This window comes from Vanessa atalanta, chromosome 12, assembly GCF_905147765.1.
Source record: "Vanessa atalanta chromosome 12, ilVanAtal1.2, whole genome shotgun sequence".
Taxonomy (NCBI): Eukaryota; Metazoa; Arthropoda; class Insecta; order Lepidoptera; family Nymphalidae; genus Vanessa; species Vanessa atalanta.
In genome coordinates, this window is record NC_061882.1 from 8,429,373 (window position 1) to 8,457,077 (window position 27,705).

Genomic DNA, 27,705 nt, shown 5'->3' on the forward strand with positions numbered 1-27,705 from the left:
CTATTTTAAACTCACAGTAATCGGCCGAACTGTTTCTTTGGTTGTTTTGCTGCCATAGTTCTCAAGGGTCGATAAATCTGCGTTATAAAAATTATTATTATTCATTTGTATTTAACTAAACTTAACTTAATAATTATAAATAAATAGAATGTAAGTAATTTTAATCTTCAGCAAAAATAAAATTCCTAATTTAATGTAAATACTAAGGTAAACAAAACATATTAGGGCCCACGTAATCGTCCACCTGAATGTCTAGTTTTTGATGTATAGGTATCATAAATGTTCTATTAGTTTCTATGTCAGTACCTCTGTCAATATAATATTATATGAACATATTTCTTTAAATAATATACATGGTTAATTTATTACATCACATAATAGAACACTGTAAAAAAATTAAAATTCCAACTCTACAAACGGAAGCGAGCCACGAGTATAAAGCCAATGCCAGAAATTTGACAGATGCCAGCCAATGATAGAAAAAAAACCTTTGTGGTAGGTTTAATCATTTCTATTTGTAGTACAATTGTGACCTTGATATTAAAAATATAGAAAGAACAGCCTTTCAGATATAATTAAATTAAAAAACATACGGTTAGCCTCGCAGGTATTGCGGTGTGTTTTGAAGAATTTCCTCAACTTCTGATTAATAATGTTCATATCCAACGTAAATGAGCCGTAGACCAGCGGATCCATGCAGGAATTTGAAACAGCCATGATGAAGAACAGATCTTGGACCTTAGCTGATACATGCACTGCTGACTTGCGATCGAACATATACCTATAAAAAATTACTTTATTGATAAATGGTAGCAAATTTATACGAGTATATATATAGTTAATCTGTTAGCTAAACAGAATTATTGGTAATTACCTATTCCCGATAGCACGTCGTAGGGATGACTATTTGTAATAATTTTAACTCCCATATGATTTATGCAAAAGTGTACCATTTTTGAACTATCACGTTTTTTAGCTTATTTTCAAAATAAGTTTCAAAAATGTATTGTATTGTAATGTAAAATTTATTTAAAATAAAAGGATTCAATTGAAATCTCGTTTATTCCGATTTATAAAAAAATATTAAAAACTTCGTTATTCGTGAATATTAAAACAACAATTGTCCAAATATAAAACTTAAAAAAGGGAGCGGAAAACATTATTGCTTTAATATTTACATAATTGCTTTATTATTTTGGAAAATGCCATAAAAACAAAAAATAAACGTTGTATTCATATTCTACTAAACTTAAATTCGCTCTTTGAATGTCTTGTAAATATGTTTAATGCAAAAACCAAAGCAAGAAGCAAAGTGGCAGGTTAAAAAAAATAAACCATATTTTCAAATAGTTCTTTTTCCAAATTGGTGCCGTTTCTTGAAGTACCTACATTCACGATTGTTTTTTTAATTTGAATTCACTACTTATTACTTATTTGAAACACGGAAGAAGAGCTTGATCGAAATGAACATAACGTGTAAAGCTGCTCGTCAAGATTATTCACGGTCGATTTCCTAATCGCAGGTACACTCCATTAAAACTGACACATAGAGTACCATATACCAGTTTTTAATGGAGTGTATAGGCGAATCCAGAATTACCAATAACCTTATATATGCTGCTCCGTGGAAGCAACAAGCCTATATGAATAAATAAGCCTTACGCCTTTTATTATATTTGTAAACAAACCCTGGTGGTAAGTGGTCACGGCCGCTCGTAATTAGCATAATGTCATAATTAGCGCTGTAAAAATTTTTCACCCTACCTTACATCGTCAATGCGTGACCAAACATGGAATCTAAGATATTATGTCCCTTGTGCCTGTAGTTACACTGGATCACTCACTTTTCAAATTAGATGATAATATACCAAAACACAAAGTTTTGTGGTAGAATAGTTGATGAGTTGGTGGTACCTACCCAGACGGGCTCGCACAAAGCCCTACCAGTATGTATAGCTCCGCTATTGGTATTTGGTGATGATAAATCTTCATTAGACATACAACACTATTTTACTAATTCACTTATATCCACTGCACTGAACTGTTTGCAGTGCATAACATAGCAGAACATTAGCAATTCGTACGAAATATGTAAATCTATGGTTTGTTTATCTTTACCTCTCATGCCCATGGAATATTTTCATATTGATTTCTCTTGGTGTGCTTAAAACAATACTTGAACATGTCGATTGGATTCGACAACGAGTTAATAAATCACCTAAATAGATAATCTTTGATCTGCTATAATTAGTCAATGCGACGCTAATATATACCTTGGTGTGTGTGCTTGCTACCTTTAATAAAAAAAAAAAAAACATAAACGCTATGAAATTACAAAGGCATTGAATTATAAAAGCATTTTGGATCAAACTAAAAAAAAAAACGTAACTTGATATTTTAAAAACTTTTTCACATTAATATGTGGTTTGTTATAAAGATTGATAAAGGTTTAGCTGGTAGTTCAGAACTGTCTAGATCTTCTCCCTTGACGATGTCTAAAATTCGAAGACGTTATAAAAAAGAAACGATTTAATAATAGTTAACAACTACCTAGTCTTCCCTTCGTAATAGGCTTCGCCCGCATGAAATTCAGTTCGTGACTGTAAGGGTACATACGTACTGAAATCTAATAAGATTTATTTGTAAAAATAGCTTATCATCGTAATGTAACCAATTAACAGTTCAAGGGCGTTTGTGTGCTAAAGGATATTACAACACTAATGACTTTTTAGTTGACTGCACACCTTGGGAATGAAATGATCGCCTCCGGGCTGTTTCAAATAACTAAAATATAATTATTATTAAACATGCAAAATGAAAAAAAAAACCAAAAAACAAGAAATATCCCGCTGAGTTTCTTTCGCCGGTTCTTCTCAGGTCCGAGGTGTTAAACACTTCTATATTGAATAAAGATTTTTGACTTGACTTTGACTTTGACTTGACAAGTCAGTAAAGAGATAGTTTGATATGATAGAGATAAAAAAATATTAAAGCTATTAAAATGTTAAAATTATATATTGATATATAACTACAAAAAATGGCTACCCCTTTTTTAAAATTTGTGCCAAAGTGCGCGCCGTGAGGAAAAAAGCGAGAGAAAGACTCTTATTATTTTGAAGATTTTTTTTTTTCTTAATTAAATTAAGGCTAATAAATGCAACAAATAATACAATCCATATTAACATTGTTTAATGTATATTATATAATTATTCATATCGTTTATCTTTAAGTCTGTTTAATCTGCAATTAATTACAACACGTGATGTGTTATTAATTAGTATAATTATTTTCATCTTAATTGACACCTCAGCTTAAAACATACTATATGTCTGTCATGGCGAAAAATAAAGTATAAATTATTATTTTATTTTATTGTTATTATTTTCATCTTGACGCATCAGAGAAACAAAAACTAAGATTGGGCATAACATATCATCCTTTATACATCCTGCATAAAAGTAAACCAACACTAATTTTACATTATTATTTCGTGTATATAATCTTAAATTGAGTTTATAATTAATTATATAACTTACCATAAAGTCATGGTAGCATAAGGAAGCCAGCAGCAGGCAAAAACACTGACTATTGTGACAGTCATTCGAAGGGTGCGACGTCGGGCACGGGCTAGCGGACGCTGGTCGGACCGCCGCAATTGTATTCGACCACTTTCGTTTGACAATGATTTTCCTAAAAAATTAAAAAGTATGAAATATTTTGTGGGAGTGTGAAATCTCTTATTAATTCAGTGTATCTGGACGCGAATTTGACTTAGATTCGATTCTGACGTATGTTAACCGATATGCGGTCGTTGAAGCTCACCGCAGATCACATTCGTAAAATGTCAGAAAGTAATATACCCCAAAAAATTTAATTCTAATTTGAATTACGCATTCCATCGTTCCATCGACTGTTATGTATGTTATATTTTCCATTTCTCATCACTAGCCCGTCTGTCAAAAAGATCAAGCTATCTTATACAAGTAAAATATGTGACATTGACTGAATATTTACAACATTTAAAATGTATTAATTGAAATATAATTTCAGACGTGATTTAAGAAGTGAATAGTTATAGAACAGGTATTATAGTTATACGTGTTATAGGTTACGTATATTCCAATAACTGTAATAGTTTCATTTTAGAGTATATCATTGATTTTATTCTTTGTATTGCGATTATACATTAATTATTTATACAAAAAAGATTGTTATTAATGATAATAATGTTTGTGTATAGTGCATCATTATTTGGATTATCATTGCGTGCGGTCAATTTCCTTAGAGACATATTTATATGCTTAATAACCAATGCTCAATCATGATAAATATTCATATAAAATAAATTAAAGGACATGCAAATTATACAACGGTGATATGTTAAATTTGTGACGGAACGTAATGGACACCTTGCATTTATATCGATACTCTTATTACGGACAAAGAGCCTTTCAATTAAAAAAGATCCCTCGTAGTAATTACAAAATAAAGCTTAGCGTTTGGTTTTTATTTAAATAATTTAATTAAGTAAGCAAGTAACATGTTAATGTTCTATGGGTAGTGAAGTTAATGGGCCGTGACTTTTCCACTGCTTGGCTAAGTTTCTCGAAAAGTTTGGAGATTATTCCGCCATGCTATTTGTGATGTGTCTTATATTATGTTCTACATATAGAAGGATATCACCTTATAGATTCAGTTTTTCTGTACCATCGAGTTCGAGATGTATAATCAAAAACTAAAACAAGAAAATGGTAAATTATTAAACGGGTGAAAAGTAAAATTGGCGACTGTTACTGGAATACTTTTATACTATGTAAGTATATAAGTAAGATAAGTTAAGTAATCATAAACAAATGAATACTTACTTATTAATTTTATTCGGTGGATGTTTAATTGAAAACAAATTATTTATTTCTGGCATAATGGTGTTAACATTTGAAAGAAGAAGACACTACATCGTTCCACTGATCCCCCTAAACATTTTTATGTAAAGTCGATCTTATCAATCAAAAGTATTGTAAATAAATTACTGTAACTATAAAACTCAATGTCTACTTATGATTATTTAATTATACCATTTCAGGGTGAACATTTTAAACGTTTTTAAAACTCTAATTATTTTAATAATTCGATATAATTACAAAAAAACATCAAATATCGTTATTAAATTTAAATTACATACTCATATATTAACAAGAATTTATTCATGTTTTTTTTTTAATATATTCGTATTAACCGGAACGCTTTGATATAGTAAATAAAAACAGAAGTAAAAAATAAATAGAGCGGATATCAAGCAATGAAATTTATGTACGTGTAAATATTATTTCACAATCATCATAGAATTAGTTTATTTATTTATGTATTGAACAGCTAATCACCAGGCAAATTAAATTAACAACGATATAAATAACATTATAAATGATACGTCTTTAAAGGTGTAAACAACATTAAATTTCACAAATATAAATATTACTGACCTAATTATATTAAAATAAAAAATCAAATTTTAATAACTAAATTATTTAAAAAATAAGGTAAAAGTTATACTTGTTGTTGATTAATTTTATTTACAAAAAGGAATAAACTGTACCTGTTTTCAAGTGTTTGTCATTATAAATAATTTTCACTTCAAGTGAAAGTAAGTTTGAGTTTGAGTTTGTGTTCGGAGCTGATATGATATTGTTGGAGGCAAGACTAGAAACAGCGACTTTATCATTCCTATTCAGCAGCGGCACGGACAAGCACACAGCTCTACAACCAAGTCTAACTCTACTGGTTTTGAAAATGTTTGTTGTTATAATATACTTCGTACTTGATGGTCAATGAAAAAGATCACGAGGATACCTGCAGCTGATTGATTATAATCAGCTGTATTACAGCAGTAGCATGGAATAAATTCCAATCCTTTTCTCTGATAACAGAAGATGTTGTCATAGCCGAGCAATATGAAATTATCCGTCATTTTAATTTATAATAATAATAATGTGGAACAAAATACAGTTTAAGTTTATGTATCTATTTTTTTAATGACGTTATCATTGAGTTGCAAAAATATTGAATGAAATAAAAATGTACATTTTCTAATTGCAATTTAATAATAATACAAAATCTTAATGTATTTTAAGATAAAATAGAATACGCCACAGTGTTATTTTTATTAAAAAATCGTTTAAAAAATTCATAATAAAAGTGGAACGGCGCCATGTCTGGACGTGAAGTGTTTTTAAAAGATTAATGCTTGTGAACGTTATTATAGATAGATAAAGAAGCCAAACATTTTTCCTTTTTGGTACATCCATGTATCCGTATGTATAACGGAAACTATTAGTTGAAACATCCTGTGTTCGAGATTTTTTTTCCAAAGCTTTCGAGGTAACGTTCAAATAATTTCCACAAAACTCTATGATACTAGTTCATGTTTCTGATACTATACTACATCGATATGAACATTTTTATATACTAACAACATCATATATTTTAATATTTATTGGAATTTCTATTATGTCAAACTTCACGTATATTCAAAATTTATATATATAAAACATTTTTTTTTCAGTTCAGTTCAAGTTCAGTTAGAATTGGAGTTTATCGAAAACAATTGACTTTAATTTTGTTTACGTTTATTTTTTTATACAGTCGTAGTAGCTCTCTAACCGGCCAGTAACTTTTTTCCGCTCTGTAAAATTATATAATTTGTTAATTTGTAACAATTAAGTAAATTTCAATCAAGAATCGTTTTTAATTTTCTGCACATCTACGGCTGGAGCTCTTAAAAATTTGGTCATAATCGATTTTTATGTGCAGTTATCGTGCCATCATCAGTAAGACAAAAATCGGCTTACGCTATTAATATATAAGAAGCCTGCCTCATTGTTATAGTCGCTGAATATAAAGGTCACAGATCTCGGGGTCCTGGATTCAAACGTCAGATCAGACCAATATAAGTTAGTGTTTTTCTATTGAAAAATAAATAGTAACTCATTATCTTGGATGTGTGTACACTCCTGTGCCCAGAAAAGTATGTAGTCAATGGCCGTGCGCCTGAATTATTTCAGGTCGTTTCCATTTTTCTGTCTCATCAGATTATAAGAGAGTCTGCATCTGTGTTTGAGTACACACTGATTGACTGCCGTGCCAGAACTTCTTCATCTCGCGAGATAGATTCTAATCAAACGGTATTTATAAATGTATTTTTTTTATTGTATTATAATTACTATGCCAACCTGCCATCGACTATCGCTCTTTGCAAACTGACGTATTCAATCTCGCCTAAACGCTGATTGTGAGCTACGTTTCATGGAATCTGTTTATTATTTGCGATTTAGTTAGTGATAATGTGAAGCATATTTATGCTATATAATCTATATAGGCGACCATTTGGTCCCTGTATAGATTATCTAGTATCTATTAACAGGATGTGTCTATATTATAATGTTCGACGCAAACTCTTCTCGCTAAATTATTTTTAGAATCGAATCTCCCTAAAATTACATTGTAAGGAAACACTCCATTTTAATATGTTTAAAATAAAGTACCTAATGTTATTTAAAAAAATAACTTGCCCTTAATGTCATTATTGTTCTTAGATTTACTAATAAAAAATGTTTTAATAGCTTTTGTTATAATTATGTATATATTATTTTTATATATTTTTACTCACCGTTAAAAATTCTAAAATCTGACAAAGTTCTATAGAGTTGTGAGAACTGTTTATTAATCTCTATATTTAAAAAAATAATATTCTAGCGGTTTCCGAACTTGAATAAAAAAACTTCACGTCCAACAAATCACCTCTTTTTATTTAGTCGGTTTAAATATGCAGATAAAATATGCTTGCATGCTAACTATGCAACTATATAATATTAAATAGATATTTACAAACTTTATTGCACCCAAACACGATAGTACATCACAAAAGCAGAGGATGTTTAGCAAATTTAAAGCGTGACAAAGCTTATCGCTAAAATGATTGCTTCCTTCGTGACAAAAACTAACCTATAAACAATTTTAAGAAATGGCTGTGGAAGTTGAAACAATAATAAAAACAATGAAAAAAAGATGAACACAACATCTAATGTAAAATAATGTATATATGTATGTGTGTGTCCGTGTGTGTGTGTGTGTAAAGAAAAAATTATCACGTTCTGTTTTATTTGTGTAATACAAATATAATGAATATACTGACCCGATATTTCCTTCGAATTGTTATGGATTTCCCAAAATATGCAAGCATAACACACAGTGATAACGATCAATGGAAAGAAGTACATTGCAATCAAACATGTCACGTTGTAAGCGAGCTCCTGGTGTTGATTGGAAAATGCTTCGAAGGAGACGCACTGTTGAAAATCTGGAACTGTCGGATGATGGAGAACACGGAAAACTAGACTCTAAAACAAAAGAAAAAACACATGAAAATCAACAGAGCTGCAATTATTATAACAAAAATTACAGTCATGACTAATCCTTAAATATGTTATAAAATTAGATTAACAGATTCATGTTAATTCCGTTCCATTTAGTGCTACGAGTCGCACTCCTAGGGAACAAAATACTCGCACCTGATTGGTCGATGCGTTCGGCTAAAGATAAGTGAAAAATATCTGACATGTGAGCACACAAGATGAATTTTATACGGGAGCTAGTTTCGTGAGACATTTTTGAAAAATGTCTTCAAAAGCTATGTGAAGGTAAAAAAAAGTGTTCTGTTTTATTTAAAAATAAAAACCTCTTTACTCCAGGGAAGACTTCTAAAGAAACAAGGATCTTGTCTTTGACAGGGGCCGCGCGGTATCGTATGCAATATTAATTACTTTGCTGAGTAACCTATATTTATCACTTACTTTAAGGTTGAACATATTTAGGATATCAGGCACGCTTAATGAGTAAGATATATTTTGCTAACATTTCTCTTAATTAAAATTGCTGACTTCTTTAATAATATAATACTCAATCACTAAAAACATATTTAAGTGTTAATTAAATTTTATACTATATATTATATTGTAAAGAATATGAAAACCTAATTGACTGTTAATTCTATTAATATCTTATAAAACATTCCTTATTTATAAACAGCCAATACTAAAATATATAAATTCACAGTAAATCCGCATCAAACCTTCTTCATCTCTACAGATCACCCAGCGGAAAATGACTTTCGTCCCTCGCTCTCCGCAAATAATTTTTCATTTTCTAGTAAACCGTTTTAAGTGTATTGCAAAATATTTTGTACAACTATAAAAACTTCATCACCTCGTTAAACGTCACTGTTTCGGCCCAATGGGGAACAGTAATGTTAATCTTAAGAGTAACTTTTTTTTAAGTCGACACTGGCCATACATGACATATTGGTCATGCCTTTGGTGTATCTTTCTAATGCTTTGTGGAGTTTGGTAGTTGTATGGGCCTGCATGTTTTTATTTCCAAGCAGTATGACACTTAACATTTTTGAAATGCAGATTGATTTTGTCTTCTTCTTCAGTCAGGTTGTTTTTGCTTTATTGTGATTTCTTAATTCCTAGACTGGTATTTTATTCTTCAAACCTATTTGTGATGGGGTTACTCTGGATGCCATTGTAAAACATGTCCAGAATCTTCTTAGTAGTCACCGTTCATAAATTATTTACCAGTTTCCTGCCGTTTCTTCACGTCGTCAGAATATACGTTCTTAAATACGCTGTCATGCAATTATAGTTTTTTTTGAGATTGACCATGTTGACCATGAGATGTTGGATACTTCCACAATGTCTCCTTCTACGTTTAAATTGCATCCAATTCACGTTATTTTCCTGCAACCTGGTACTCCGTTTACCCACGTTATATTTATATCTCCTAGTTGTTCAGCTCTTGCAAAGATTGTATTTTCTAGCCATATTAGAACTATGACTACGTTGGGGTCATTTGAAGAAAGAATATTGTTGATTTTTAACATATCGTGGCTTTTATGTCTTGGAATATTGCTACATGATGGTGCTGCTCAATATTCTTGAGTACGTACTCGACGTTGAACATGTAACTTGTAAATGTCAACAGTTTTGACAACTCATTAAAAGTTGGCGCTTTGACTTGACGTATGTTGCTTTGGCTCTCTTTGTAGCTGATGATACGTTTTTGAGTCGCTTAAATAACTCCTCCATTAGCACCGTTGTATATTTGTCCTCTATGCATTCCTAAGCCGATTGTCTATTATATGCATTATGTTGTGAGTTTCCTATCATATTCCCTTCAATTGAAAGAGTATTGACACTGTTATTCTACCGTGCTTCTTGACACAGTCATATAAACCTGGAGGTGTATTATACACTTTCGTTTCATATTGAATGGATTCTACGAAGTTGATGGATCTTCTGTTTATTCTGCAGCATTCTGAATTGAATACATGGAGCATCCGCATTTAAACTGTTTCTTCATCTCCTTGACATAAAGTAAAAAGTAAAATATAAAATTAATAATAGTAATAGTAATATAAAGAAAAGAAAAGAATATGTTATATTATATAGATTACTATTTTCACGTAGTATACTTTGTATTTATTTGTATTAACACTCAAAAACACCTATTGAATTAACCTATTATGTTAATTTGGTAGTAAATAACATTTAGTAACCTTACAATAGTTCTACTTTTTAGATCAGCAGTTTTAACACATTATCCTACATAACATCAATGCGATTCATTTCCGAGTTTATAAATATGACGTAGGTATTTTTATTTAAACTCAATTATCGAATAGAATCGGTCATCGGCCTATACCATTTCAACATTAATTTCTAATTCGATACGAATAATATTCGTCTGATCATAAGTTGGTACAAAGGTATTCGTAATTACGTCTGATCTTACATTTTTAAAACATTATACATTTTATATCGTAATATCAAACGCAGCTTTATTTATAGAAAACATTAATTAAAGATTTTTATGAGACTGAAATTATGAATTTATCGGGAAAATAAGGGAAATTGGTAGGGATGACGGTTGTACGATTTCAAAGTATGTAGTTCATCGATATATTTTTCTATCTATAAACGCTTTAAAGATATACTTTTACGCCAAACTTTTTTTTCCGATATAAAAAATGGAGGTTGTCATATCTAGAATATTTCATGAGTACGTATAGACGTAAAACTATAGAGTTTTTAATTAATTTTCTATTTGTTTTTTAATTTCTCTCTTGTTTATAATGCTTCTTCTTAATAACTTCTTGACACAAAATATTAATTGGAAACGTTATTACGTATTATGTTACCTTCGCATGGGCTTCTATTATTTTAAATAAGATATTATAATTAAATTAAGTACCTACTCAGAAGGTGACATTTAACTTGTAACATAGCTTAGGCGTGGCTTGGGCTGACCTTTTTATGAAATGTTACTTTAGGCTTTAATGAAAATGTTTTATCTGGATCAAATGAGATAAAGTAAATAGGAATTTATCTCTCCACCTGTTTATTCCATACGTGATAGTTTAAGTACAAACATATTTTTTTTACGCAAACCATATAAAAATTGTATGCGTGTAATAAATATTTCATCGGTAAATATTTTGTTAATTTAATAATATACTATATAAAATAAGTACGTCTTGAACATAAACCTCCTTTTTTTGAAGTCAGTTTAAATAGGCCCACTGATTTTATAACGAGGACATGCTACGAGAATTATGGTCACCATTTCATGGAATGGCATCTCTGTTGACTTTACATAAAATTTTGATTTAAATAAACTTATTTAATTCTTCTTACTTATTAAAGATTCCTTATAAATAAATATTTCAAATTTGATACAAATTGTATATTACACTAGATATTTTTACAAATCCTATAAAAAAATTTAACTTATTTTTAGGTTTATTGATGAACATACCTGTGGTAAACTGCATAGGAACGCAACCAGCCATGCGAATAGCAACATAGTTTTACTCCTATTTCTTGCCACCGCCAAGCGTAAAGGATAAAGTACTGCGAAGAATCTAAAACAAAAACAACGTAATTAAAACCTTAAGTTGTTGCAATAAAGACGAAGCTTATTAAACAATATGTTTTTTTAAATATTAATGCAACTCGAAGTTGTTTGCCGAAGGTTGTGGATTCAAAGCTTGTGTACTAAATTTGTATCTATGCTGAATAATGAAGGAAAATCTGCTTAAATGTTTTATATAATCTTATATTATAAATATATTAATTTGTGTAGGATTAAGTTACCGGAAATTCTTTGACTATTATTTTTTATTAGGAAATTAAATTAAATTTATACAAAAGTTATTTAACGAGCTCAAATTTTATATAAAAATTAAACTTTTAATTATATCAAATGAGGGCGAAACCGCTTTTAACACAAACTTGTTGCTATTGAAATTTGTTTTTTTCTAGTTATATTACAAAAAGTATTTGAAACATATTACTTAGTAAATAAGTCGTACTAGTATTTGTGGTGATTGTATACAACAATGATAAGATTAATCTAAAGAAATAACTAAGTTCCGAGGTTATTAACAAAGTGACAAGATATTTCCGCGTATAATAAGTTACCTTTCATAACTTAATATGATATCATTATTACATACTTCACTTGATGTCGTATATCAATATGATAATATTGGAAATGTCTTGATACTGTTATAATCGAGAGATCGTTACGATTCAATGATACAAGAACGACAACATTTTTCTATATTATATAGGATTAGTTGTCGCCCGCGGCTTCGCTCGCGTTTTAGTGGTCGGTTGTCATGCGTTAGGCAAAAAAAGTAGCCAATGTCCTTCCTTGGAGTTCAAGTTTGCTTCATAGCAAATTTCGTCAAATTCGGTTCATTGGTTTGGCAGTGAAAGAGCGACAGACAGACAGACAGACAGACAGAGTTACTTTCACATTTATAATATAAGTATAGAAGTATAGATTATTATTATTTGCTTGAATAAAATCGTTGAGAAAAAAATTATTTAATACGTTATATCCTAGTATTTCAATATGAACAGAATGAAAAAATAAATAAAACTTAAAGTTCAATAAAAACAAGCTGTTGTCCCGGTATGTCATTCGTACAACTTCCTGTTATTTTCGAGCTCAAAGCGTTCGAAAACATATTACTCGTCGTATATAATATATTTCTTTTTTTTTTGAGCTTTCCAAGCTGAAAATATTTTTTTTTAATCATTATTAAAAAAAATCTACTTGATTAAATTTTGATAAGAATAGATATATATTTAAATATTTTAAATAATATCACAATAAAATATTAGTAAACTTTATTATAAGGATAGGAAATAAATAATTTATTATTACTGTGAAATACTTTTAACAATTTGTGATTTAATTAATTATCATTTTTATTTCTGTCTAACATTTTGTTCATGTTTATTTGATAAAATGAATTATTATAATATTTATGACTGTAGTTGTACATTTGTAATCATCAATAGTGCAATGGTGTACAGGCCGCCTAGCGATGTAAAAAGTCGCTGGTTCAATCTTGACTATCATCGACCCCTCTTAGGAATATTAGTAATTCCTTAAAACGTGATACTATTCTTAAAAAAATATTGGATGTATGTAAATATAATTGGAATACCTTGAAATATTCAAACATAAAAAAGTGTTTTTTTTTTTATATATATATATAAATCTATTTTATTTCATTGCTTGGAGATGTTTTGCGTATTTTTGAGCGTATATAACATTAAAATAATTGTTTGGAAAATTTCGAAATTTCTTTCGAACAACAATTATCTGGAAATTCGTTAAATTCTGTTTTGGTTATATTCGGTTACAGCACTGAAGTGGTCACTCGTTTTTAAAGTTGAATAAAGTCGTAAAACTAAAATTTAAGATATTTAATATAAATTGGTATTTTTTTTTTGAAAATGTTAAAAATCGAACTACGCAATCAAATGGTACCGCTATACATTTTAGATGTGGCATGTGGCATTTGTCGCAGTTTTCCAAAAAAACAATGAAACCGTTATTTTTGTATTTGTTTAAAAAAAAAATCCATTTTTATTTTTCAAATATGTTTCTATCATTTTATCTGGTTGACTTCGTAATTTATTTCTTGTTGAACCTTACCCAACGTCCTACTTACCGTGACATTATGATAAACCCCAAACACACACACAAGCAGGAAAAATGTAAATGGCTTCCTAGGCCCTCAAATAATACAGATACCATTGGTGTAAAAGAATGACTTGCCATTTATTTCAATCTTCGAGTGTTTCTCTATTCTTCTTGCTCTCTTTTATCTAAATTCCTAGTTTATATTTATATTTACTTGCAACTTAGCATCACAATGGCAACGCTAACTATTTGTCGAGAGCATCTGGCTAAAGGCCAAAGTTATCCGATTCCTGGAGCCCATACAATTTCACAGGATTTTCTAAATACCGAGACGTGGTGAGTAATATATTTGGAATATTATAAAATACATAAAATAATGTTTAACATATATTGTGAGGAGTTTTCATGCATATGTAAGGAGTTTTTATGCAATGCCATTAACCACCCGACGAAAACTACCTCAGAAGTAAAGTGACATTTCATTGTCGTCGGTAGAATTGTACGGACGGTGGTGGACAAGGACTGTTGGCCATGATTAAGGTCACGTAAGACATTTTGATTTGACTTGATGTTATTTTATTATCTGCAGTATTTGTTTGTAATATTCTTTTGTGTGTTACCTCGCTTCTGGAGGCAAAAATATAGTAATCGCGTCGACTACATGTATTCATATCTTTTACGAACAAACTTGAATTTATCGCCGAAAAACAAAAAAATTGTGACACATTCATACGTTTCCCACAAAATACATAAGTGAATTAAAATGAATTGTTCATTCGAAGGCATCATACATATTAATTAATTTTAAAATTTCCAAGGCTTTATATTCATGAACATTTAAAGGTTCATAATAAATTTAATCTTATATAATTAATGATAATCAGAAACCTTTATTGAAAAGTAGTAATAAAGTTTAATGAAAAGCTTTTATATAACGATTCATCGTTAATTTTATAACAATATTACAGTATTTTATAGCTTTTTTTTTTATTTAATTTTCAACATCCACGGGCTCACAGTTGCCCGTGCCTTTTTTTACATTTTATTTTTATAAATTATGGCGTTATTTTATATTTTTACTAAACATCAGCAGATCTTCGTTGGACTTCGAGCTTGTCGTCTTATTTTTTTTTAATTTAAAATAATATATAAATAATATATGGTAATATATAAATATATAAGTATTTTATAGCTCTTAATGTTCCGCAGTTTGATCAATGTTCGGTGATGATTCAACCAAATCGTTTTACTGCGTATTAGTACATATGTATATAGGTCTAACTTAATCTGTCAAACGCTGGCTTACTCACGATGTTTTCCTTTATCGACGGGTACGAGATTAATTATTCTCAGAATTTATGCAAATTTAACCCAGCGGTTCTTGTCACTTGTAGCATCTTAGCTTCTACTATTGCTACAATATTAAGTGGAAATCAAGTATATAAATAGGCCTTGTTATATTATTATTATTATGGATATAATTGTCTTTAAGACTATTCTCACAACGTCGAATATCGTTAGATATAATGACAGTCAACCAATCGATCAAATGGATACTGTAATGTTCTCATAAAAGTGAACACTACAGATACATATGTATTTTTAAATACATATCAACCCTTTTATTTCATTAGTTTAGTTATGACATGCCAAAAGATATTATTATATCCATTTTTTTTTTTACGATCAATAATTTTGTAGAGAAACGCCTATCCAAAGTTTCATTCCATTCCAACTTGACCTGACTCGATGGCAAGAAAAGTTATCTCGAAATATATACAACTTTTAATGGTTGATCTGTAAGGTACGTATTTAGACTGAGCTATTATCGAGTAAGAGAGTGAATTTCGTTCACCGTTTTTTCTCAGAAGGTTATTTTAGAACCGGTAGTAGAATATTTACAATCAATATGAAATTATACAATGTGTAAAAAAATAACTCTAACAATAGAGTTATTTTTTTACACATTGTATAATTATAATTTATTAGAATAATTTAATTAATAATATGTTGACTATTTTTAGAATATGTTGTTATGTAATATTTTAATTTTTCACGATTAATACTGGCCGAATGTCTGATACTGGCCGGTACGAAAAATAATGTCAAGAAATCGAACGCGGCGGCAGTGTTTTGTTGTAATTCTAAATATTTTTAAAATAATTAGAATTATGGCCGAGATTTTGGATAATACAATACATCCCTATTGTGAAACGGATTAGTGGGTAAAATAAATGTGAAAATAGTGTTAATAAATGAATCTGGAAGAATATCGTTGTTTAAACTTTCGACCATCCTAAGACTATATTTTGATTTTCAATTTGTAGTAGGATTATTATTCGTGTCTTTAAGACGCTACAGCTCACAAATGCTATATTAGTTAAAACAATAATCAATCAAGCCATGTTTGAAATTTTAAATTTCTAAAGTTTATTGCCTTTCAATATATTGTAATCAATAATACTTCATTACAAATAGAGTAAATTGGAAAAATATACTGAAAATTTAAGGAATAAATTACGAGGGACGCTATTCGTTGACTAATTTAATGTAATCTTTTCATTCATGTCTTTCTCCCGAAAGAATATCTCAACTGTAAATATTATTAAAGTTTAACAAGATTTTTAGATATTTTATTTTTAACAAATCATTTCATAAATTTCCATCCTTTATATTATGCTCCATCATTTTTGTAAGCGCTTAGTGCGCTTAGTACAATGATGTTAAGAACTGCTCAACTGTAAGTCAAGTTTACAAACAGATACAATGTACTTAAAAAGTAGAAAATATATCACAAACAACTGTGACAACAATTCCGTCACGAATGAAGAAATTCCATTTTTGGATGTGTGATAAAGAGAGTTTGTTACTCTCTTTATCACACATCCAAAAATGGAATTTTCTACCAGCACACGTGTTTCTTCCTCTTTTAACCTGACTTTTTTGACATGGGTAGGGTGACTGGTTCAGTTCATTCAACCTGACTGTACTAGCCATCTTCGCGTGTCCACTTATCATCAGGTGGAGTGAAGTCATATGCCTACCTGAATATATATATATATATATATATATATATATATATATATATATATATATATATATATATATGTAATCCCAAAACAAAAGCCACTAATAGTTGGGTGTAACTGGTTTAACAATCAGTGGCGGGACCCACACTTAGTAACATATGAAATTAACTAAAAGCAACATTATGCCCAAACAACTATTAATATATTTAATATTTGATAAAATAGATACAAAAGAAAAATCAAAAAGATTATTCGATAAATGATTTGTTTCCAAAAAAAGTTTCACAATTTTTATAAAAATATTTAAATTTAATAGAGACACAAACTACACTCAATATTGTCGTATGCGCTCTGTACCAATATGTTTCTTGTCGGCGACAAAGTTTTCCAACTCTTAACAAGGTGTTAAGTCGCCGACTAATCTACCGACAACATAGCGGCGTGTGTACACTACTTTAGGCCACTATTATTAATTATAAATTTTCCTAGAACTCACTGGAATAATATTTATTATATTATATACTAATTTTAGTTTCGCGAATATTATCCGTTTCCCGACGGAATCAAGACGAAAAAAACACATATAAATTTTCCTTTATCTTTGAATAAAACTCTATGTTATAATATATTTTTAAATATTACCATTTCAATATTTTCCAAGAAATCAGAGATAAATACAATAATTTTGTACATTTCCTTTTAATATCTTTTAAACTATGCAGTTTAAGATTTGAAAAAAGTCATTAATATTTGCTACCGTGGATAAAATGTGAGTCAATCAATCAAGGAGTCTAATTATGATCTACTGATTTTATACTTGTAGGTATTTCATTAATCCTCACCTGTCTAATGATATACAGACTAAAACGTTTGACGATAGATAAAGTCCGAAGGCTCGTAGAACTAAAAAAACTTTGCACGCCATATTCCCAGCCAACCATGCGTTCGTCGTTCGCCATCCAATCTGAAAGAAAAACCAATAATAAATGTAAAATGCTTTCAAACTTCCTGAACCCTAAATAAACATCCTTGATACAGGATTTGTAAAAAACCCATACAGGATAATAAGTTTTACTCTTTTTAAAGAGCTAAGCTAATAGTACCTAATATTTAATTATAGTCATACTTATTTTGTAATCTCATATATTAACAGCCTGTAAATTTCCCACCGCTGGGCTAAGGCCTCCTCTCCCTTTGAGGAGAATGTTTGGAGCATATTCCACCACGCTCCAATGCGGGTTGGAACTGAACGAAATTCTGCCACACACATGTAGAAGTCAGAATTTTGTTGGAATTAGACACATGCAAGTTTCCTCACGATTCTTTCCTTCAAAGTTGAGCACGAGATGAATTATAAACACAAATTAAGCACATGAAAATTTAGTGGTGCTTGCCTTGGTTTGAATCCGCAATCATCGGTTTTAGATGCACACGTTCTAACCACTGGGCCATCTCGGCTTATATGAGATTATTTTTGTAATATTTACTTTTTGCTTATTATTATTATAAATGTAATGTACCAGAGAAGATGAAGATATGAAAAGGACGTGTACGATACATCCAATATCAATATATCGTACTTGTTTTGTCATGTGGTTTATACATAACTAGCTATCACAAGAGGCTTTGCTTGCGTTTTAGGGGTTGGTCGTCACGTGTTAGGCAAAAAAGTAGCCTATGTCCTTCCTTGGAGTTCAAGTGTTCTTCATAACAAATTTCATCAAATTCGGTTCAGTGGTTTGGCAGTGAAAGGGCGAAAGACAGACAGACAGAGTTACTTTCACATTTATAATATTAAGTATAGAAGTATAGATTATTGGGAGTCGTGTAAGTAATACGGTACCATATTCTCAAGGTCATGTTGTAGTAGCGAAACAAGGCGCGGGATTGCAGTCTATTATAATTCGGAAATTAAATCTTATTGTGGATTTCGTCCGCAAATCCCTGTCAAAAGCAATAACTTTAATATGCTAGTCTCTTTTGCGACGTGCCTTTATCGACTTAGCACGATAAACGCACGATCAATCGTAATAGTTTTAAGACTTTTCAAACATATTAATTTTAGACTATTAAAGTACATATATATTATAACCTCAAACGCGTAAAACAAATCGTTTGTCAAATATCAGTTGTGTAAAAAACTATTAACAATCCTAAGTAATCAATTTAGGTAGTATTAAGGAAATATACCATAACTTCGATATATTATAATAAGTAATAACTCGTTAGTGTTATAGTCTAATACTCTTGATTATATTTACGCACCTTACGCAAAGCCAATGAAATATAAAAGAAAAAGATTTCCAGTGAACCCTAAAATTGTCTTATAATATATATAAAAACCAGCGGAACCTGCAGCTTAACCCGCGCGAAATTATAAGAATTTAACTTCAGCACCCATTTACGAGGGGTGAATTGAAAAAAGTAGTCTTAATGCTTATCCGGGACTCTAAATATGTCCATATGAAATTTTATCTAAGTTAATCGGTTAAGGTAACAGACAGAGTAAATTTCGCATTCATACATTCGTACATGCTTGAGACATACACATAAGACATACATAAGTATATTTTTCATAATAACGGAAGTATATATGAATGAACTTAGCCCACACACTCAGGAAATTAAATTCGGGATTTGTATACAGAAAGACTATTAGGAAATTATTAGAGTGTGAATAGTGATAGCTTTCTATTTCAATGGGTAATCCGGTAAAAAAATTGGGAATGGAAATCAGAAATATAAGATTAATTACGATGTAACAGACTATCAGTAGCGACATAAAATCATTCAGAAAATCTTGAATTTGAAATAGCACATTATGTTTTTTGTTTTATTTATTATAAATGATACGCATACTGGCAAATGTTTTTGTTGGGAAAAGATCACGCATATAGAAATTTGAACAAGGAATATGATTATGTACTTTGTACACGTACACTGGCTCACACACCCTTCAACCACGAACAACTATACTAAATATTTTGCTATGGAAACAGGAAGTATAGTCGTATTTTTTAAAGTTCGAAAAAGTTGGATAATTTTTTTTAAGAACGTCATTGATTGATTAAATATTCCGAGATTTTTAAACAAGAAATTATTGTGTATAAAAAGGCAATACAACTTATGTAGATAAAGGATTTTCATCTCTCAACAAGGCCGGCGATGGATCTACAATTCTTCCAGTGTTGCAGATGTCCATGTGAAAGACGCTAACTTTTCATTGAAAATGAAGTAAGTTTGCCGCCTAAACCAAAGATTCTTTAAAATAATGGAAAAGACATTTATTCCAAAAGCCTACAAGGCTAAACAGGGATATGCATATATATATATATATATATATATATATGCATATCCCTATCATATATATCCCAGCTCCTATAGTTATAGGTTTTCTCGTAGAGTTATGAGTTCTGAATGGAGAGCAAGATATATCAATTATGCACTATAGATGTTAAAAGAAATGGGATCAGCCACTCATCGTTACAATTATTTATCAAAGGCTCGTATAAGACTTTAAATATTGGATAAACAATATATTCAACGGATAATAAATTATTTATTTTAACTCGGAGTTCATTGAACACACTTTGAATCATTAAAGATACAATATGTTCATTACCATAATAAAGTTAAAACGGGCCACAATAAGGGTGAAGATAAACAAATTTATTGAAAAATATGAACATGTAAAAATTGTATTCATATTTTCAACATCAAAGTGAAGCGGATGTTTTAATCAATAGAAAGAATTCAATTACCGGTGCGACTTTTTCTAGTTATGAATAAAAAATATCTACAGGACATTGCCCTTAATACATTCTGATTGACAAAGATACCTGAAATTCGGTGAAAACCTTCGTAATAGATAGGCACAGTAAAGAAAGATATTCAACTTATTTTATCGACTCGTTTAAGTTTCGCTATTTTTAATATAAAACGCTTTTTTGAAGTTTGACAAACATATAGGGCTGAAAACAAAGTCCTTCCTCCTCCTACTTCGCAGACAAGGCTGCAACGGATAGGTAGGTAAGTAGATATTTATTTTATTTACACTTGAACATAGAAAGACTATATTTAGTCTGTAGTAGTTAACAGCGATTTTCAAAATTATTTTACACAATAATGAATTATTGGTTAACCAAATTATCGTATTTAAATTGAATAGTTATTTGGCAATCGTACATCGTTTAGGTTTCAACCGATAAATACCGACCGCATTGTTAACATTGTACATAGAGAAAATAATAAGAATACTTTTATGTCACGAAAAAAAAATTAGACATCTATTAAGTGTAAACTGCGTTATTTTATTGACTAATGAAACTTGGCACTTGGTGGAAAATAACAAAAAGTTGCAAAACAAAATTATTTTTATCCCACGTTTATTATAAATTACGCACAACTACCAACTGTCTGCCTAGAGTCAATGATCTCTTTTAATACCAGTAATCGTGAGTTCAATACTCCGCTTTAATCAGATGTTTATGATTATTGTATATACGCGTATAATAACGTGAATGTCCGGAAAAATTCAACATTATTTTTATATCAGAGAAAATCAAAATATTCATTATTCAAGGAGGCTCATAGAATCACTTTTGAATCGTCATATTAAAGTGTTGAATTAAATGTAAAGCTATAATAAATGTATTTTTATGTTTAAGTTATTTGATTTTTTTTCGTTTCTCTTATGTTCACTCATATGTTGTGTAATAAACATTTAAATATTAAATAATGTAAATTAGTGCGTCGCCCGCGAAACTTTTTTAATTTATTCAACAGATTTTTAGGAATTTCGAAACCGACGACAGGTTTTGTTCTGATTGAACTTCATTGTAAACTGACGACGTCTGTTCGCATGTATTACATTTGTTTTCCCGGCCAGTACTTTTTCCGCTCTCTATAATACATTATTTGTTATATCGTAACAATTTAGTAAATTACAATCAAGAATCCTCTTTAATTTTCTGCACATGTACTAGCTGGCTAGAGGTGGTCTCATAATCACTGGGACAAAAACCGGCTTACGCTTTTAATATATAATATAATAAAATCTTACTAATATTATAAACACGAAAGTAACTGTCTGTTACCTCTTCACGCATAAACCGCGGAACCGATTAAGATAAAATTTGTAATGGAAATAGATTGACCGGGAAAGGACATAGGCCACTTTTTTAATTTACGTCACGAGAGGGTAAAGTTGGGTGTTGGTGAAGGTTTGTGTGCTATTGCTAAAGTTTTATAAATGACACGGGGTTAACGCCGATTCAGCTAGTATTTCAAATAACATAGGTTAATAAAAACCCATAATCAAAATAAACAAAGAATGTTTTTTTTTTTGAGAATCTAAGCTACGAGCATGCCTTCGTATAAGCTAACTCACCCAAAAATGTTTTTACAACTAAAACGTTCGTAAAAGCTTTTTGCTGTGGACGTTGGGTAACTACGTGAAACTATGTTTTATAAAAAATATAGAAATATGTACTGCGTAAAGTTATTGCTACATTTTGAACTAGAACTGTGAAATTAATAAACCGAAAATACTTTTATTTAATACGTATAATAATATAATTTAATTTCATACGTATAGAATTTTTGTCTGGGTTGGTACCGTGGGTACAAGTGTTGTTCAACCTTAAAATCGTTTAATTTTGTACATTTCAATAATTGAACCAGTATATGTCAATAGTTCCATAAAGTCTTAGACCTCGTGGTTAATCTACATACAAAAGCGACCACTTACGAACCATTGGCCCACTGGCACTTATGACGTTTATTACTAGACGAACAATATAAGTCTTCCCTTGTTCACAAGACTATTTCAAATTAAGAATATTAAAGTTAATAATAAACATTAAAAAAAATTTAGTAGATTTTTTTTTTATTGTAAATGATTAATTACTTGCTTTATGAATTTCGCGGAAACTGTTAAGGATTGGAATCCAGATTCATATTAATCTTTTAAAAGATTATCACCATTACCTTGATTACAAAAATCTTGTCAAATTTTTATTATTCGACGAATTTTTAATACTATAATTGAATGATTCTATATAAATAACGCAGGCTTATAAAAAAAAATGTACGTATTTTATGTAAGTACTTAATAAAATTAAATATTGTCATTTTTGTCAAAAGAAGCCCTTGAAAATAAAATTAAGCATACATACTGATCTTGATCTTTACAGAGAAAAACTAATTTTCCTTATATTTAAAAACCGGCAACCGACTTACTGCAAAACTAATACGTATATTCTATCTTACTGTCAACAAAACACTTAAATAAAATAATTATTTTTCTCTTGGAACATAATTAGAACTATTTAGCTTTCATGTGTGTGTGCGTGTGTGTGTATGTGTGTATGTTTTCGTATTATAATCATTTAATTATATTATTCATAAATTTATACAATTTCATTTTACAAGTTACTGATAGTGCAAGGCAGTTTTAATTTTATGAGATACCTATTTTCAAGTTTCCGTCATAAAAATAACTGTAAGTAATGATTAATAATTACTTGTTTGTCGCGAGCTATTACAGTTTATGCATTAGTTTGCAATAAAGCTATTAAACTTTCCATAAAATTAAAAAAAAAATTTTGATGACGTCATTAAATTAAATAAATCGATTAAATCGCAATGTTGAAGCAAGTTATACGATATACCTGATGACTCGCTTAATCAATTATGATTCGTATCTCAATGATAATTAAATAGATTCTTAAATGTTTCCTCAACCGATAAATAGCCAACCACTGTTATTTAAATATTTAACTGTAAATAATAACATAATTATTCTATAATTGATAGTGTAAAATTTAACAAAAAATACGTGCATTTTTTTCATTTTGTGCAAGTGACATTATATTATATTGTATTGCCAAGAGTCCAAAAGAAAGACATAATTTCAGCTCATTCGGTTACTTCGATCTTTAATTCAGTTGCAAGACTGGACCCACACGTTCTAACAAACGAAGTTAAACCGTACAAAATTAAACTTTCTGTGGGGCTTCTCCTCGATTTTTCGCAGTAGAAATTTACTTCTGTAACTTGAAATATATATTTAAGTATATTATAATCTCACCGGCCTATAGTCATACCAACCCTTCTTGGTAATACTTTTGTTGGTTAGTTATCTCAAAACCATAGAATGAACAGGTTGATCAATTTATTGAACGCTTATCACAGGTCACCTTTTTATATAAGAGTAATTCAGGCATTTATATAAATACATATGTATATAATTATATTTAACTAACATAACTTTGTATTTTTAAATGTTGAAAAAGAGTAACTACTGAGTTTCTTGCCGGTTCTTTTCGGTGGAATCCGAACCGGTACATTCCGAACCGATGGTAGCTCGAGCTACCGTTCCTGATGAGAGAACGTAGATCAGTCATCACCACTTTTTTGAGTAGTCATGATTTAGAGACTAAATTTGATATACATATAAATGTGTGTATTATATGAGAATGTTTTGATATTTATTGAATCGTTGTGTCTTTGTTGATTTATTTAATCTGTCTGCCTATACAAAAAAAAGACTTTTAAATAACGAATAAGTTCTCTAGCTAAGTGTCCAAGTTTGTAATGTTATAAATGTTCTTATGATGCCTGATTTCTTGTAAATGTTTAACGAATAAAAGAAAAACATTTTATTATCCTTAAAATAAGAATTTCATATATTGTCACATGTTATCATTTTTATTTGAATGAAAACAACATTTTTTAAATAACATGTTACCTCCTACATCCTACTAGGCACTTATTGTATTAAAGAAAATATACAAGTCTATTTTAACCGTCCCTCTAATAACACTTTGAACAGCTAATAATGGATGATGTTAACAACTCTATTATGTATTTAGATAACAAAGACTATATTTATAGAGAAAAAGTGTCTTAGTAGTTGTACTGCAATATAATTTATTAATAAAAAGTATTTAAAATTTAAATACTCGTGAAATTATTTGTTCGTCGTTCGTCTTTTTTTTTATTATTTTATGGGCCACGTGATAGGAAGTGACCTTCACTGTTCTTAGACATTTGCATTGTAAGAAATATAAAACATTCCTAAACTCCCTGAGCCACCAAACTTGGGAACAGAGATGTTATATCCTTTGCGCCTGTAGTTACACTGGGTCACTCACCCTTCAAACTGAAACACAACAATACCAAGTTGCTGCTTGGCGGCAGAATATGTGATAGGTGGTAACTACTCAGACGGGCTTGCACGTAGCCTCATCGCCAAGTAAAATTTCTTAATATTCTTGTTACGAGATAAGTTACTATAAATAAAATTTAAGTAAACTTCAATCGGAAATCCTTTTAATTATCATAAATTAATGTAGTTTATTAATTTATATATTTATTATTGCACCAATACTTAAAACTATTTTTTACGTAAGACATAAGTTGCATGAGTGCAACGGGCGTAATTTAGTTGAATAAAATGATACTAAGTTTGACAAATAACTAAGTTTTTAAATTGTAATACAATATAATAATAATATATAAATATAATTATGATACAGTAGGTAATTGTTTTCTGGTTTACGCTCGGTGGTGAATATTTTTATAAGCATACGGGTTTTAACTATCGACCGGGTGTTAGACTGAATTTGGTTTTACTTGTTTCTGTTTTCTTGATATATAGGGGTAGGTTTCTAAAAGAAAGTGTTGAGTCCAACCCATTGTAATTTCTTTATATTAACTTTACTGTATGTAAACGATCGTGTTAAAAGGATTGAGGATTTCCTTTTTAACCCTTAAAACTTTTAATTGCGGTATTGATTTTAAGCTTTTCAATATATGTTACACGGATCATAGTACAATTTTAATTATGTTGCTAGGAGATGTATATATATTGGAACTTTTCAAAAGTTACTAGAACTTGTTATGATACTTTAAATCATATTTTTTGGTAATAACAATTTGTTACGTTCTTATCTATATATTGTATTCTTTTATACTAAAATTATTTGTCGTTTGAATGATATAAAGGCAAACTATGACAATTTTTGGGATGTAATATTAATAGCAATTAAAAAAATTAAATTTACCTCGAGTGGAATCACAATGAAGATCACTATCAAGTCCGCAACCACTAGATGTGTCATTAGGAGATTAACCCTTGATTTTCGCCTCCGTGAGCGCACTAAAGCCACAAACACACAAGCATTTCCAACTGCACCCACTACAAACAGCGTGCTGTATATACCCACAACGAAACCCTGATCGGAAGCCGGCACAGTGTCGACGGTATCCGTTGCGTTGCGTACATCATTGAAATAGTCCCAAAATTTATTATCAAGTGATATGTTTGATGTTATATTTTGCATAGTTATAGATATTTTGATACTTAAAACTAAATGTTTGTTTGTTTAATACTTTTTTTTAAACAAGCAATTAAAAATGAAAGAAACGTTATGTCAGAGTGTCACTATTATTTCATTTATGATTATTTTTTAATTTATAAGTGTTTAGCACATATTTTTTTTCATTTCACATTCACTTTTTTATTTTTAATATTAGTACATAAAGCTAATTACAACAACGTTTTCATTACACACTTATCTAAAATATGAAACAAAATTCAACTTTTAACTATGACGATATAATAAAAACATCGTAGCGGCATGTAGTGCTACGAAATGAAACGTGCGTTCTGCGTAGCGTCGTAGCCAACTGTGCCGTATAGACACTTTGAATAATCAAGTCTACGACTCCGTTAGTGATATAAATAATATTAAAATCTTAATAACTCTATCGAAAATAAAAATAAATTCAAACCTTCAATCAAATATTTGTGTAACAGAATTGTACGAAAAGAGCTTGACACTAAACAATTAGTCCGGCAGCTGAACAAACTTTCTATCCAATTAAGAACATTTATTTTAAAATTTACTTACCGAGTTTTATGTTTTTCTCATGCATTGGTAATTTTAAACATTATTTAAAAAAAGTTAAAACTATTATGATTTTAAATCCTAAAATCAAATCGAGAATAGAATAAATTCTAATCCTAATAAAAACGCGTTTGTATTACTAGCTATAATATTGTATTGGGTGGTAGATTTTTTGGTGATTTCTATTTGCGTGAGTTTATATGTGTATATATTAACCTGTTTTTTGCTTGCATACCTTGAGAGCAATCGTTGATAAGGACTCAATATCCATTTTATTATAAGCGTCATAATCAACGCCCGGTTGTTTTAATTAACGGTTTTTTTATCATATATTTTTACACCTATACTATATTAATTATATTTCTATATTATCTTTAAACTAATTTGGTACCACCTAATCCGAAATAATTTAAGGTCATTAAGAATAGGTACATAAGAAGGATGTGTTATACTTTATATATACGCTACGGTAGCCTAGCTCCCTCTTTTTGCCACACGTTTAAATTAAAAGTCATTTGACGTATAATGTGTGTTTAAAAATGTATAATGTAAAATAATATTCATAATAAAAAATAAAAAAATTAAAGTTGTACAGGTCGATAAGCCACCTTATGGTAAGTGGTTGCAAGTTAATCGGTTAAATGTCAGGTGATTAATCAGACCGTCAAAGGGATCTCCGTAATAAAACGATAATGAATAAAGAA

The 27,705-nt window shown here is 29.8% G+C and overlaps 1 protein-coding gene across 1 annotated transcript; it reads right to left on the reverse strand.

Moving 5' to 3' along the window:
- On the reverse strand, positions 1 to 26,434 carry LOC125067926 (adipokinetic hormone/corazonin-related peptide receptor variant I-like). The gene is made up of 7 exons (XM_047676824.1): positions 26,156 to 26,434; positions 17,930 to 18,051; positions 11,872 to 11,977; positions 8,189 to 8,393; positions 3,537 to 3,690; positions 594 to 781; positions 1 to 77 (listed from the first exon to the last, which is right to left on the reverse strand). Exons 1-7 carry the CDS (start codon positions 26,432 to 26,434, stop codon positions 1 to 3), a joined length of 1,131 nt encoding a protein of 376 aa, XP_047532780.1.
- Between the last annotated feature and the right edge of the window lie 1,271 nt (positions 26,435 to 27,705).